This window comes from Apostichopus japonicus, chromosome 1, assembly GCF_037975245.1.
Source record: "Apostichopus japonicus isolate 1M-3 chromosome 1, ASM3797524v1, whole genome shotgun sequence".
NCBI lineage: Eukaryota > Metazoa > Echinodermata > Holothuroidea > Aspidochirotida > Stichopodidae > Apostichopus > Apostichopus japonicus.
This window is the reverse complement of record NC_092561.1, coordinates 5,296,829-5,313,045: the sequence shown is the minus strand read 5'-3', so window position 1 is coordinate 5,313,045 and position 16,217 is coordinate 5,296,829. Positions and strand designations below refer to the sequence as shown.

General features: G+C 35.8%; 2 protein-coding genes across 5 annotated transcripts in view; one reads left to right on the top strand and one right to left on the bottom strand.

Annotated features, from left to right (window-relative positions):
- LOC139964534 (uncharacterized) overlaps window positions 1–11,755 on the bottom strand; it is a 50,506-nt gene extending 38,751 nt beyond the window's left edge. For both annotated transcript variants that reach the window (XM_071966214.1, XM_071966297.1), the window contains exons 1-2: window positions 10,862–11,755; window positions 3,298–3,357 (exon numbers count right to left, since the gene is read on the bottom strand). In XM_071966214.1, the coding sequence (XP_071822315.1) occupies window positions 3,298–3,357; window positions 10,862–11,002 (201 nt within the window). In that variant the 5' untranslated portion in view covers window positions 11,003–11,755. The remainder of the gene's footprint in view (window positions 1–3,297; window positions 3,358–10,861) is intronic.
- Window positions 11,756–14,491: 2,736 nt separating this feature from the next.
- The window catches only part of LOC139963223 (receptor-type tyrosine-protein phosphatase H-like), a 64,732-nt gene continuing 63,006 nt past the window's right edge, over window positions 14,492–16,217 (top strand). For 2 of the 3 annotated variants that reach the window (XM_071964338.1, XM_071964167.1), the window contains exon 1: window positions 14,492–14,702. The gene's annotated coding sequence lies outside the window, so the exon portion shown is untranslated. Of the gene's footprint in view, window positions 14,703–14,752; window positions 14,950–16,217 lie in introns of those variants that run through there. The other variant, XM_071964253.1, reaches the window with a different exon arrangement.

The following is a 16,217-nucleotide window of genomic DNA, read 5'->3' as shown; positions in this document are numbered from 1 at the left end:
CAGAGCAGAGACAAAAAAATAAGGAAAACACAAGGAAAGAGATTCAGATGATCGACTTAGGCTGAGGAGGACACCCTCAACTATCTTATCATTGAAAGTCAATGTACATCTATATATATACAGTGAACTTTTATAGTGTAGCCCTGTACTTTACACTGTGTGTTAATACAGTAAGTCTACTGGGTCGTGTATCATATACACTGAGAATACAGTAAAATTTGAGAGACCGAAGATACTGCTGTACTTCCTGCCTATATATGACTTAAATGAAATAATTGAACACGGGTTACATTCGAAATCATGTGCTTCATTTAAGTATCAACTAAAGAGTTATCTTACTTCCAAGTACCGTGATTGATATTATTGTCAATTTTGTTTTGTACATTTTGATTCTCTTTCTTACTTTGTTCTGTTATTTTATTTCTTTTTCTTTAGGGTTACTAGCTTTGATAAACATTTTATGTTTTTTCTAGTATTCTGTATATACCATTACTGTACTGTTTTTGTATGCTTATGTATATGCGAAATATATTAATTGAACTGAACTGAAATACTATGTATATAGATCCTACAAAGTTCTCCAAAAGTACTTGAAGACGACTGAAATAAGAGACACAAATATCAAGACATTATTACACAGTTATATAGTGTTTGAATTTAAATTAACTTCATCTTTGTGCCATGTTAGGAGAGCTAGTTTTTGTACCTGCCTAATTGCTTGAAGTTTTGAGATATATATTCCAATGTTTACATCTTCCATATTTTGGCATATATGTTATTGCTAGAATTAAGGGCTATATTTGGTGATTCTGATATAAATGCACTCGTTAAAATTTTAGTGACTGAAAATTACTAGAAGTTAAAAGATTGCGCAGTTCAAGTAGTTCCTCCAAATTTGAGTGGAAAAATTTTATTGCAAGATTTCAGTCCAGGGAGGGACTATAGTAGGCTTCAATTTTTATTTGTAGCAAATTAAAATTGCTGAGTCTTTCAATCCCGAGATGTTTTCATAATAAGGCATTGTTACCTAGATACATTATGCTTCAATCTTTGACATCGTATATCCATTAAAAATTAAGATGCTTGTCTATCCAAGAAGCACAACAGAATGTAATTCTCAAATTTTTCACATTGAAATTTTTGAAGCCAGAAGCAATTTAACTGTTAAATTGTTTCGTAGTTTTATTTGGTACTTTAATAATAAAAAAATTAGAGTGGACTGCTGGTGCAATCCAAAATGGTAACTTTCTTTAAATTAAAATTTTAGCCCCTTTTTTGTACCATTTACTTTAAAATTGTTCAGTTTTGTATCATTATGATCATTTAATTAGGGTATCAATCACTATAGCGCCATATACCATAGCTACCAGCATCAAATGAAAACAATTCTTGGAATTCTAACAACTTTCCACCAACAGTGCATGACCACAGGAATTTTTCTTTGTTTGGAAGGTGTAAAAGGACAATGACCTTTCACCTTTTGGAGATTATCTTTTTCTTCAAGAGATGGGATGAGGGTGAGCAAAACAACTTTCTCAGATTATAAATGAGAAGATTATTGACTTTGAATGGCGGTTTCAGTTTTATGATATTTTTGTGTAAGTATATCATTTAATAGTTTTAATGGTCTATAGATGTGTATACTGCATGTACACAATTAAAGAGCAGAGTATTTAAATGGTAGGATAGGTAGGATAAGGGGTCAGACACAGGGTTAGGGTGGGGTATGATAGGGTTGTGATTGGGTACAATTAGGGGTTAGGATAAGGGTGGGATAGGGTGGTGTGGGGCAGAACAGGGTAAGGATTGGGTAGGATAAGGTTAGGAAGGGAGTGGAATAGCATTATTGTGGGGTAGGATAGGTGAGGATGGGGTTGGATACAGTTAGAATGTGGGGGATATAGGATAGGTTGGGAGATAGTGGAATATGGTTAGGGGGAGTAGGATATGGTTAGGAGGGAGGTGGGATAGCTTTAGGGTGGGTTAGCATTACAGTGGGATAGGGTTAGGATGGGGTAGGATAGGGTTAGGATGGGGGCAATATGATGGGTAGGATAGGGTTATAGGGGTAGGATAGGGTAAGGATGGGGTTTGGTGGGGTGGGGGTGGGATAGGGTGAGGGTGGGATGGGGATGATATAGGGTAAGGGTGGGATAGGGTTAGGATGGGGATGCAAGAGAAAGATGGCTTTTGGAATCCAAGGTATAAATGTCTTCCTTTGACCTGAAAATGTGTGAGTGGGCATGTAATTATAGTTGTAAACGCTGTAATTCCCTGTTGTGAAAGTAATTAAATTAGCAGGCTACATGTGGTTACAAGCCTGACAAAACTACATAGAGTAATGAAAGAAAAAAACCCTCCCCATCACATCTCCCCCCCCCTCCACCACAATTGGACCATCAATTCTGGGTTATATGCACATGTTTAACTAGATGTAAGATACAGGCAATTTAATGGTACACTTCTTTAATGATAATGTACAAGTATATCGTAAATAAAGTTAATAATTAAACGGAAAAGTCACCATAAACCCTCTTTTCTGCTAACCTAGCAAACACACTACAGTTCCTTTGTTTTGATGCAGCTACTGTACTGTAAATCTGCAATGCTTAGTAACACTAAGAATTTAGTACAATAAAGACAGCAGTGTGGACCAAAAAATGGGGAGGGGGGGGGGGGGAGAGAATAGAATGGTTCCAAAAGTTTAATGATCGGCCAGAAAATTAAAATCTGAATGCGGCTTACAAAAAAAAAAGAGGGATTTTTTCGTGGGTATTACACTGAATAATTTAATTATTAGAGATCATATCATTTACAGTAAGATTACAATCTGTGAGGTGCATTAAAAGCCCTGGTATTCAACAGCTGTTCTACTTCATGACCCCAAAGGGAGAAGCTTTGTACCCACTTCCCCTGAGAAAATTTTAAATCGATTTTTGGTTTCAGTTAAGTGGTGTGGTTAATTAAATACAGTATTGACACTTAATATCTCTTTGTTTGGGTGACCCTCTCAAATTTGTTAGCAGCCCTAAGGGGTGTCACATGAACCCCTCCCCCTCGATCCCTCCCCTCCTTTGAAAACCAGGGCATTAAAGGCATTAACATTGCTCAGAATTAAAGATTTATCTTTTATTGATGATTGAATTTTATTGATTGATTGATACAAGCAGATATATCTGAATGTCATTAAAGTTTGCTGAACTGCAATTGAGACATACATCAATCCACAGTAAAATTTTAAAAACTCAGTGTGTATAATTGCTGAGGTGAACACTGTAGGTTGCTATGGTTACTTACCGATGCGTTTTCTTGTGTATTTTGAGCAGATGAAGCTGTGGCGTCAGTCACATCATCATCCTGTTAAAAAAAAAAATAGGGGAGAAAAAAAGGAAGTTGAAATGAGTGAAATCAAGTAATACCATGTATAAACTGTATTTAACTGTTCCTATACCACGCTTGAAGACCTATGGTCACAGTCTCAGAAGCTTTGAATACTCTGGCTCTTATCTATGGAACAAGTTACCAGATCACATTGAAACTTAAGACCCATTTATTCACTTTTTCTTTAGTAAATTAATTCGCTTTCTTTGTAAAGCGCCCAAGTGAGTGTTGTCTACTGATTTGGCGCCATATAAGTCTCATTTATTTTTATTTTTATTATTATTATGATTATTATTTTTATTATGCAATATTTAATGAACCAACTTTTTCTCAGTTCAATGATTTTGGATTTGATACATAATTTCTAAATTATAATTTTTGTAGTGGTTGAATGTGAACATCCAGTTTTTATGGCAATGTTTCCTAAACACTAGATTTGTGATCTTCTGTAATGCATATGCAAAATTTCATTCAAAATATGGATACTTAGACTATAACACTGTAAAGGTTGCAATTGATGGATCTCTCTACTGTTTGTGTAGAAAATTGTAGAAATCTGCATAATTATTTTTATTTAATCAGAAAATACAGTTTAGCATAATGTCCTATGGTCTACTTTGGAAAAGCTGTCACAAATGATGTACATGTCACAATAAATTGCTAAGCAGTCACAAAATGGTGTAATCACAAATATAAGCATAGATGCTGTGCTGTCACAAATGGTGTACGTGGAATCACAAGTAAATGATGTGTAGTCAAAGATGGTGTACAGTTACAGTACAAGTAACTGCTACAAATGGTGTAGATGCAGTCACAGGTAAATGCTGTGCAGTCACAACTAAATGCTACAACAGTCACAATATAATTGAATGCTGCAGTATATATATACAGACTGTATATCCTTCAGTAAATGACCATAAAGCAGGCTGCAGGCAGGCAGCCAGACCCAGTCAAGCATGTGTTTACCATTTGTCAGGCTCTCTGATATTTAAATGACTCTCCAACCTTCCTCCTCCGTCAACCCTTTGAGGGCCGCTCGGCCTAACTTCAACACAATACCTAACAAATAGTCCAATGCAGTGACGTCTGGTAATTTGTGTTTGTCAGATGCAGCCTGGATTTCTGGTTTAAATATCATACCATGTATAAAGCATTCCTTTCAACAGTACTGTGTACATGCCGGTAAAAACATGTACAGGTAGCACATTATCATGTACAGTATACATATTACAGTTTCCTTTTAATTTTAAAGTTTTTTCCCCTTTCTTTCTTTATAGTATTATTTACAATTCAATGTATTTTTAATACCAGTAAGCTGGAAGGCTTTTGCATATATGCTATAAATGTGTAAAAAAATAAATAAGAAAAAACAAACAAAAAACACACCAGGCCTATACAGTACAGTATATATCTTATACAAAAAGTACTGTATAAATATGCGTATGCAGTACAGTATATATACATGAACTTTGTAAGTTTTCAGCCTATTTCATCTTAATGCAATTGTCTATATATATATATATATATATGTCCACTTTGCTATTACTTCCAACAAAGTGTCTCATGGTAACATATGTGTACAGTACTTGTAAGCTGAGTTTAATAGGCTTTACCCTGATAGCATGTACGAATCTGTGATTATAATATGCACCTTTGGACCTTAGCATTATACGTTGCACTGGACAAGTTGTTGAACCTCCTTACAAACTCACAAGAAGATTATTACCTTATCTACTTACTATATGTACAGTACTGTAGGCTACTATTTATCGCTATGTGATAAATTAGCACTACATACCTGTGTACGTGCATCCATGTATGCTATGCTACCAAACTACAACTGTGCACTCATGCGCCACAGTCAAGCAAACTGCCCTGAACATATTGTACAGTATCCCAAAATGTTAAATAATTATATACATTTCTTTTGTTATTTGTCAACATTTCAAACAAACCCTGGATTTTCATATCTATAGGTTTTCTCCTTGTTGCTATACTGGTGGACTACGTATATGAATCTTTTAAACAGAACTCTTATTCAAGGAAGAATTTAGTGCCCAAAATTTTGTGTTGCAGTTTGGAAGGGTTCTGAAGTTTGTCCAAGTATGAAATATTATGATTCCTGTATACAAAACTGCTCTACAATATCCTTGGACTTGTATAGAAATTTTATTTTATTTTATTTTGCAAAGCAATAGTGGATAAATTATCCCAGATTATTTAAGTTTTCTTCGAGTTGTTTCACTGTATCAAAAAAAAAAAATTAAAATATCAAACCTTGATTTTAATGCTGAACTGATGCTTGGGCTATATTGGTGTACTAAATTTATACATATTTTTTTTCTTTTTGTGGATAATACGGTAAGGCCTGGGATAATAGTGTTCATATTTTGTGTAACATTTCTCAGGTGTTATGGAACTATTCCTTATAAATTACTACATGATCAAAGACAGTACTATGCTTTATTAATTATTAATTAATTCCTGGTCCACATACCCGCACTCGTTATGGTGATCGTGCCTTTTCTGTCGCTGTGCCTTCTCTTTGGAATGAACTCACATTTCACGTTTGTGACTCTCCCTCCCTTTGTATTTTCAAGAGACAACTTAAAACATTTCTGTTTGATTCCTGGTTTCTTTTTTTCCTGGTTTCCTCTGTCCCTTTCCTACTTTGTAAAGCGCTTGAAACACTGTATTAAACGCTATATAAATGTAATTTATTATTATTATTTATTAATCATACAACTGCTGTACATACTGTATGCATTGTGTCTGTTGCATTTGTGTAGCAATTTGCTGATTTTCCATGCTACTATATGCAAATACCAGATGAATTATTCATGATTTTATGTAGCAGGATACAGTATATGCACACAATAGATCAGTAGGTTAAATTTAATTGAGGCAAAACACTCTGTATTGAGATTTTTTTGGGGGGGCTTTGTAATTCCCCAAACCTAATATTTTCCATCAGCTGAGTAAATAAAAACATTTTTTTTGAAGTGCTATGTATCTGTGCTCATGTATAGACTCTAAATCAATTATCAATTATCTATCTATCTATCTCACATCCTATTATTATTTATGAAAGTGTAAACTGACGTCATACAGTATATAGTCTGTTATGTCTACTTGAGAACTGAAACAGTCTGGATTCAACTGATGACTAATAATTAGGTAATTATATTAACCACTTTTTGTGGTGGGTTTTGACTCCCTTTGAAATTATGAATAGACTGTGACTCTTTGACATATTAGTCAGGAATTTAACCTTTCTCTTAAACTGTAACATAGTTGCAGCAGGTATGAGAACCATTGAACTGATTAAGTACTGTTAGCAATCAACCAACAGTGTGTTTCTCTGTTAGGGTTACTGTATGTAAGAAGTGCATTGCAAGGCAATTAAGAATACAAACTGAGAAGTTGTGCCAGCTATATGTAGGGAAGCCTCATGCAGGATTTTTGTGAACACTAAGTGCAGTAAGTACAAAATATGCAAGATTTAAAGGTATGCTATATTGGCCCCAAATATGCTAGATATTCAAATATGGTCACCTTTGGGTCAAAATTCTTAGTCTACATTTTTTTACAAACTTTGAGGAAATTTTCTGGGAGTCTGGGACATTCAGTCATTGTGTACTGTGTTCCTTAACAATGGCTGAGAACGATTTGGAGAGTAAAAGACCTCCATGAAAGTACTTTTTGAAAACTTCTAGCAATTATAGCGTGCTATAATTTTGGGCCTGTACTGACTACCTTTAAGGCATGAAATGACCTGTGACTGAACTGTTTAAGAGAAAGACCTGTTAACAAACTGCTTAAATCTATTGCAAATAGCCATGAATAAACAGGTACAGTACACTACAGTATATTTATCTTAAAGTTGGAGGCCTGACATTTTCAATCCTGAAATCTTCTTCGGAAGGCTAAAAGTTGAAACAGAAACAGACTATAAGACACAATACCATCCTTTAGTTCTACCATAGAATATCCTATTCAAATTAACAGTATATAGCATATTCGTAATATAGGTAGAATAAGAGATTTCATTACAACTGATGCATGTAAAATACTGGTGCAATCCCTCGTTACCTCTCGCCTCGATTATTGCAATTCTTTACTTTTTGGTATTTCACAGTCTCTAACAAACCGCCTACAACGCACACAAAATTGTGCAGCTCGCCTTATATCTAGAACTCCTCGTCGCAACCATATATCTCCTGTACTGTATGAACTACATTGGTTACCTGTACGTTTTAGATCAAAATTTAAGATTCTTTTACTTACCTTTAAGGCTCTTAATCACTTGACCCCTAGTTACATCACCAATGAAACCATACCTTATATTCCGCCTAGATCTTTACGCTCAATGAATAAAAATTTACTTAGTGTGCCTTCTACCCGATCATCAACATATGAATTTAAACGTTTTGATTATACTGCTGCCACATTATGGAATAACTTACCCCAGGACATTTGCAATATTAATATAGACTTAACGCAATTCAAGAAATTACTTAAAACACTGTTTTTCAGAGCTGCCAACACAGATTAATGTACTTATTTTATACTTGCTGTACATACTTATTTTAGGTGTTATTATTGTATTTTAGTCATAATTTTTCTATTTATTTTTCTATTTATGTTTTAATATTTCTATTTTTCTATACAATCTTAACTTTTACATCCTTTTTAACTTTTTGTACTTTTAACGAATTTTTTATCTTTTGCTGTAAAGCGCTTTAGAGCAACTTTTTTAATTGAATAAGGCGCTATATAAATCTCGTGTAATAATAATAATAATAATAATAACAGTATATCCCTCTTTCTTCTGTCTATTTTTACTCTAGCTATTTCATTTTCAAATATCCAATATCACTGTGTGCATGTCCATCTGTCTCTTTCCATAATTGTATGTATGTATTTTAGATCCTCCTGCAAGCAGGAACTTGTGAAGAACCCTCATTGGCTTATCAAAGCCGCAAGCTAATCGACCGAAGTCAGTCTCTTACATTCATATTTAGCGTCCATGATTATGAATCGTCAATTGTCAACGACTCTTTAACTGGACGGCATACATTAATCTTGGAGTGACTCAAACTCAGGGCCTTATGATTGAAAGGCACTGGTGTTAACCACTGAGCTATAATTGTGTCCTTAAAGGTAGCCTGTATAGGCCCCAATGCTCATGCTATAATTGCTTCAAGTTTTCAAAAAGTACCTTCCTGGAGGTCTTTACTAGTATCCAAATTGTTCTGAGACATTGTAAATGTACACGCAAGATGTTTGAATGTCCCCACAGTGAGATAACTATCTTTCAGGGTGATTACAAAAATAGTTTGTGAAAACAATTTAGACCACAGGTGACCATATTTGGAATCTGGCATATTTGGGGACAAAACAGCATACCTTTCCATTCCAATTAGCCACTATCAAGTCCCTGCTAGGAGTCGTAAAGCCAGGACCTCTAACTATAATTTTGTAGATAACTTAGGGTAGATTTTTTTTACTCAAGTGTCACTGATAATGACAATGTACTTCTTATCAGGATTACAGTATGCAAATTCATTTCACAAGAATTTGCAGATCTAGTGACAAATTTTAAGTTCACATAAACTATGATATGGCATGACTACCCATTATGAAGGCAACTCATCAGTTAGGAATTACCTTAAATAATCCTTTCTGATTGTCCTTTTGTCCTCAATTCATTGCCAACTATTTAGGTGCTGTTATAGCTTCAAAGGGCTGAATAATACCAATAACTAAATGCTAAATTTACAATTTATGCGACATGCATGGGCAGGTTAACTGAATGTGAATGGTAACTATAGTGTAGTATTCTTGCTGTGTCGTTAGACGTCTGACAATGAATCATTTACACAGCGTAGAGTGCACTTGCAACGAACGATTACCTGTTAATTTTATCCATTTATGATCAGACAACTTGTGACTTTGAAAAGTTTAAACAGTAGTATAAGGTGTATATAAGGCCTACCCGCAGGGGTGTAGAAGCTCCCAAAATGTGAGGGGGGGGGCACAACATCAGAGGGGCACTTTCTCATTCCACAACCATCAATCGTTATGCTTGAAACCGATACACACCGGCCATATCACTTAAATATATATGATGTGTTAGTATGCTATCAATACCATTATGGTGCATGTGAATAATTAAAATAAAATATTAAAATTAACAAAGGCTTAAGATATCCAAAAGACAGTTCTTCATCAAAGGGGCACATTTTATTTGCCAGTAGGGCACATTTGCTATTTTGGAAAAAAGTGAGGGCACGTTCCCCAGTGCCACCCCCACCCCCCGGGTCCTACCTCCGTGGCTATGGCTGAGGTTCATTGTGGTAAAAAATCAAGAGCGTTATTTTGAATAATTACAATTTGGTTTTCTTTAAGATGATTTGTTTGTCAAATTGCCATTATTAATACAAAACTTAAATATGATACTGTAAGTCTGTGATTTAATGTTTGGTAAATGATGTTCTGTCAAACTTTATTTTCAAACAATTATCAACATTAAAAGAAAAGTCCAGGTCAAAATTTCATTTTGATATGTTAAAGAGGAACATAATCTAGCAATCTGGTGAAGTTTGCATTCATTTCCTATGTACCGAAACAAAATTTTGACCTGGAATATTCTTTTAACTATGTAATAGTAGTAATTAGCCTATACAAATGTCATAGTGGTACTGTACGTAGCATCACTAGTCCTATACCTGGACTGAGACAGAATGCATGTACTGTGAATTAAGGCAGCTGCCCTCTGGAAAGAAAGTGTGGTATAAACTTAATTACATAACAATTACAAACAGCTATTAGTAGTTATTGTAGTTAAAGTAATTGGGTGGGCTTTTCATCCAAGAATAGTCTATGGTTTTCCCATTTGATATGACTATCTAAATTGATAAGATTCCAAATTTGCGTTGAAATTTTACATTGGAAGCCACCGACGTGTAAATTGAAATTCATAAGCCCTTTCAGGTTTCGATTTCCCACATCTGTGGTCGCTTAAGCGACGTAAAATTAACAATATATACAAATATATTAACAAATATATAATATGTAGAGTTCAGTTGTCGTGATCATAATGTTAAAGACTTGGCCCATATCCTAGGAAGTCACTGTATATTGATAAACATTATTGGCATTGCCCACGCATGCATGTCCCCTGTAGGTCACTGTGAATGTTACACAAGTACAGCAAGTATTAAACCTTAGTACTAAGCCTCAACAAATTACAGGTTATGCCTAGCCCTTGGCTTAATTGAACAGTAAGTCTAGGCCTTGGTTTATTTGTCAGTAGCCTGGGCATGGATGTATAGGCCTAGCTTTGAGCCTACAGTAGATGTACGACCATATATCCTAATGCAATAAAATGGCAATACTACATGTTGATAGTGCCTGATGGTAAGAAGGTTATCACTATACCTGATGAACATTGTAATGGTTAATAAAGAACACTTACATCAAGTACAACTATACCAGTCCCACGCCGTTTTTCCATTTTCTTGAATCTTCCTCCACCTTTTCCCTTTCCACCCTTCTTTTTAGCGCCACGAGCTTTCGTTGCTGTACCGCCGACGGCACCTGCTGCATCATCAGCCATTACTGCAACAAAGTTTATTACCTACCGGGAAATGACGAGAAAAATATGCTTTTCTTCAAAGTTCACTTGGTGAGACGAACTTTTCCAACGAACAATTTTGTTACTACCGTTTTGCAAATGATGATATCGTCCTGTACAGCCAGACCTAATTACGCTACTCCACAACGTGTGAAAAAAAGTTTTAACGTTAGGCCATCTACCAACTGTCCCTGGACAGTGTTAAATCTAGTAATGTGTCTCTTCTTAGAATCTTTACCCGAATCGAGATATCGAAGTGTTTTCCTTATGTTGGTCTGAACTATTCCAGAAAATAAATCCAAGTAAACTGAAGTATTTTTATCCGCCAGTAATTATACCAGTTTTAGTCCACCCGCTCGTTCTTCACGTTCGTGTAACACATGGAATTTGTGGAGGATTTCTTTTGCACAAATCACTGCCAAAAGCTTCCTCTTACTATATTTCCAATAAACGTTTCCCCCTTTGAAAATGTTCTTCTCAATTTCGATGTGAAAAGGTGACGCCAACACTTGAACCAAAGGAAGACTTCTCAAATTGTTGTAAACTAGATAATAAGCTATTGTTCGTTAGCTTTAACAATAACATGTCCTCAAAAACCCCGAGATTAAAGATTTGCGGCTGACTGGTTTCCACAATATAACAGATCTCGCCGTACGTTATATTTGGCAATAGACAGTCACACCACGCTATGTGTTAGGAATGCGTACCAATTGTGGAATGCTCAGTGACTAAGATTGTACTCTGAATGTCAACCTATCATACCAAGACCGTCCGTCAAAGGGTACTTCGACAAAATAGAGGCGGTATTCATTTTCTGTGATCGTTGCTAAATTGAAATGTATTATACGTCGTAGAAAGTTTAAAGGGAAGTTCATAGTCTAACGTAAAATGTTGAATTATTACGTATATACAGGCATATGTTTGCGAATTGGCGACATTTTTTTCGAATTGGTCTTTATTTTTTATGTTGACATTGGGACATTTTGGATATAAGACTACTAACTCGCCATGTAACGAGCGATTCAATTTTTGCAAAATGTTCAATGCTCCACTTCACTCAAAATGTTATCAAATACGCTACGGTAACTATACATCTATTGGTAGCAATATCCGATAAGTGAGTGTATCGATATTCTGATCCAAAGTTCGGCTGACAATGGACTATTTAGTCTTTAAATTACATTCAAATAAGATAAGGTAACTTCAATCAGTCGTTATCAAATGTTGATCTGGATAAAGTTGGGAAATAAACAGTTTTCCATCAACCATTAGGAATTCATCAATTCGTGGCACATTTAATAACATTTATACAGATAAAACTCCATCCAGTATTATGTAGAATAGAGGTCTTTACGTTTTAAGGCACTTTAAAAAAATGAGCGAAACAAACCATTGCGGACACTCTTCGGAGGTTCAGATATCACAGATTAAACTATATATAGCCTAATAAAGACTTCAGTGAGCCAGATCTAAGTATTTAAAACTTTTCTTTATTGATAAATTCCTTTACTTTCTTTTCCGATATGTGTCATTCAAATTATTGATGCTATTCTTTCTGCATTGAAATTTGGTTTTCAATATGTTGAATTATATTTTCGTTTCAGCTTACATAGTAAGAAGATCCTGCTAGACCCTCTAACAGTTATACTAAATATTGCAGTACTTTGGCATACCTTATATATAACCTTGTACCAACGCAACTCCCATATCTTTTATTTGGGGGCCCGTGGGGTGGGAGGGGGGTCGGGATCGGTGGGGGTGGGGCCGGCTGAGGAAGGAACTGACCTGTATAGCATCTGGCGACACTTCATCTGAAAAATAAAGCACTTACGGACACATTTGACGTATAGGGCGACATATTTACTGTCGCCCTTATAGTGCTATCCTGTTAAATGGGGACAATAAAGTTATATTCTGCAAATATTGTAAGAAGTGAATAAAGGGGAATAAAAAATGTTTTCTTTTTAGAAGCATTAACAAAACTTAATTAAAACCTTTTTAAAATAGTAAATACAGAACTTCGGATACATTGTGATTTCGGCCTTTTCTATAAAAATCGATGTGTATATTTTTATTATGAAATAGCCCTTTAAAACATACAACCCAAAGGAATAATAAAATTAAAAGGAGATCATTTATCGTTCTTTTGGGTTTTTGCATTAAAGAATGATTTTATAATAAAGATATACATCGATTTTCATAGAAAAAATTAAACTCAATGTCCTTCCCCCGCTAGTGATTTATAGATAATGGGGCGTCCTGGCCTTTTGTTCTCATACTGAATGTAAAATATCCACCGACTGAACATTTCCCCATCGGCTGAACGGTTTTTTCCATACTGACGATGAGGGGGAAAACCCCCTTGCCCTCGTCAATGATGAAACGGTTTGGTGGCTGGTGCATATTGCTTAGCAACATTGTTGGAATTTGTTTACCACCTTTGGGTCTGATTCAGGAATATTGCTATATCAGTATATACACCGACTACTTAATGTTCTGAGATATGACCCCCGTAATTGTCTAACGCCACATACCATTAGGTTGGTCCCTATATTCAATCAACCAAGGAGTTATTATAATAACTCCTTGATTCAACACACGAAAAACACACACAGGAAACTTCAAAATAGCATGGCTCGTCCAACAAACATGGAACAATATTTGAGAGAGTTCTCGCATGTATCGCGGATATAATGTATACAGCAAGAGCAGAAATGTGTTTTCGTGTATCTTGAGTTCGTGCATATATTGGATATAATCCCCATATGAAACTAACAGTAAATTATGGTTTAAAAACAAAAGGAAACTTAAAATTCGAATTTCAGAAGTGTTTTTGCAACTTAGCTGCTACTACACATTTCGTTGGCATTTTGATTTTAACAGTATTACAGAGTGTGGTATCGGCGTAGTGTTAGTGCTGAAGTGAATAGCTTGATCGAAAGTTTTCCTTGCCAGACTCCACATATGTACATCACAGTGTGACCTGCAGTAACTTGAGCGCATATGATTTTTTATGCGAAAAGAGCAAATTCCTTGTGCTAGGTTTGGTCAAGTTTTACCGAGTTCCAAATGAAAATATTACAATATGCCATATTTCAATGGAAAGGTACAATTAAGCTGTGTAAATATTCAATGCAACATAAGAGTGGACGGATTAGAGGATGTCGAAAAACATCAAGCATGCATTTTAATACGTGTATATATTCGAATGAGTACGTGTATATATTCGAGTTAATCATCATTTGTATTCGAATTAATACGTGTATATATTCGAATTAATACACGTATATATGTTCAAATTAATATGCGGATATATTATGCGGTGTTTGTCCCACATGGCTTGCCATAGACGTGTAGCCCGTAAATATTGGAGTAAGAAGATCTAAATATACGGCTCTGGAGTAAGAATAGGAAGAGCGCCCTCCCTTGGAGAGATAAGTTGACGTACCTTCCAAAATCTTCATTTGGGTAAGATTCTTGTACTTACACCACTAGACCTTATAGAAATTTCGGTGACTTAACACCTATCAAAACAACTCGCACATTGTGACAAGGAAGCTTACGTAAGTCACAGTTCGACTGAGTTAGGCTTACCGAAAAGGAACTTGCTGTGCATGTTATTCTTATTAAATTGACAAATCAGATCCAACGATTGCGTGTACATCTGACGACTAAGGAGAAGGTAATTAAACGTTTCAATTTACAGGTTTTCGTGAACTGATATTCTTTATTTTTTATAAAGTAGCCTAACGTAAGATCTATCGGGCAGGGTTACTCTAGTCTTGCTTTGGTCGCCAACCCGGAAGTGAGATAGGATTACAGATAAAAGCAAGACCGGCTCAATCAAACAAGTGTAAAGAAAATATAAACTCGTGTTAATGATCCAGAAGTTATTAAAGGACAGTAACGGCATCCAAGGTTACGGACAGGTAAAGGTTCGTTTGAATGTACTTTTTCCCCCCTCTGTGTTAATGTAGTCCTTGATATAAGCTATGCCTTACAGAATTATAGTTTCCCAGTCCTGTTAGTGCCTGTGGACTGTAGGCAGGCAACTCGGCCTATTCTCCATTTATATTGAAGGGTGTGAAGACTCGCACACAGAGAAATGTCTCATGCCGGTAATCTGACCTAGCTTCGTATGAGGTGTAACAGAAGTGTTAGACACCACCATCGTTCCCAGCAAATACACACACAGCTTGCTACCGTCGGTAATTAGACACTAGTGTACAGTCAATACATACAGCTACGGTCAATACCCACAACACAGTGTACATAGCAAAGATGGACATCTCAGGTCTAGATTAAAGATAACAAGGTATCACGTTTCATTACTGTATGCATTTTGTAGCGACACGAAGAAAACTTTGCTTGCAAGCAACAGAAAGTTAACTTTTTCAGAGCATGGCATGCGGTTTAAGGGGGAGTCTTCAATGCCTTTTAAGCCTTTAGGTAAAAGCAAGGTTGACCAGGTTCTATCACAAAGTTGAACTTCACCACATGAGAGCCCCAGCCTTGCCGGGAGCTAGAATTCCAATGCAGTGTGTTACTAAAGAGGACTAAGATTATCAATTTACTGTTGCTACCAGTACACCAAGTTCAGGATTGGTTTGACGGAACTAGGTTACTAGGGAACTAGGTATAGATCGTCTGAAATAGGCCCATGCCTGCATCGTGCACAGTAGGGTCGGGTCCAGTTGTGTAATTGGTTGAATGTTATTATTGTGACATGTTAATCCACAGATTTTCCTCAAATGTAATGGGTCTGAGACCATAGCGTACAGTTCTTTGCCTTTTTTTTTTAAGAGGACAAAGATCGAAAAAGCCATAGTGCTACAGTGTCTCTGATCTCTGATCAAAGTATTGAATACAGTATATATGAGCTGCGATTCCATGTTTATATATATGTAAGGAGCATATTTTCCATAAATCCATAATTTTTACCAAGAGTTGTAATTTGCTCTACAAAAAAATATTGAAGTAACTTCAAACCAGTAGTGCAGATGTCAAAGATGGTTTAATCTGTTAAAATGAAACTGACATTGGATATGGAATATTTGTTGTTGTCGATGATAGATGGGGAGGGTGGGAGGGGGAGGGTCGGAGGGGGGGAGAGGGGGATGGAGTGGGGAGAGGAAGGGATGGAGTGAGGTAGGTGGATCTCAACTCTTCAACATTTGGTAGAGTAGAAATGTTGTTT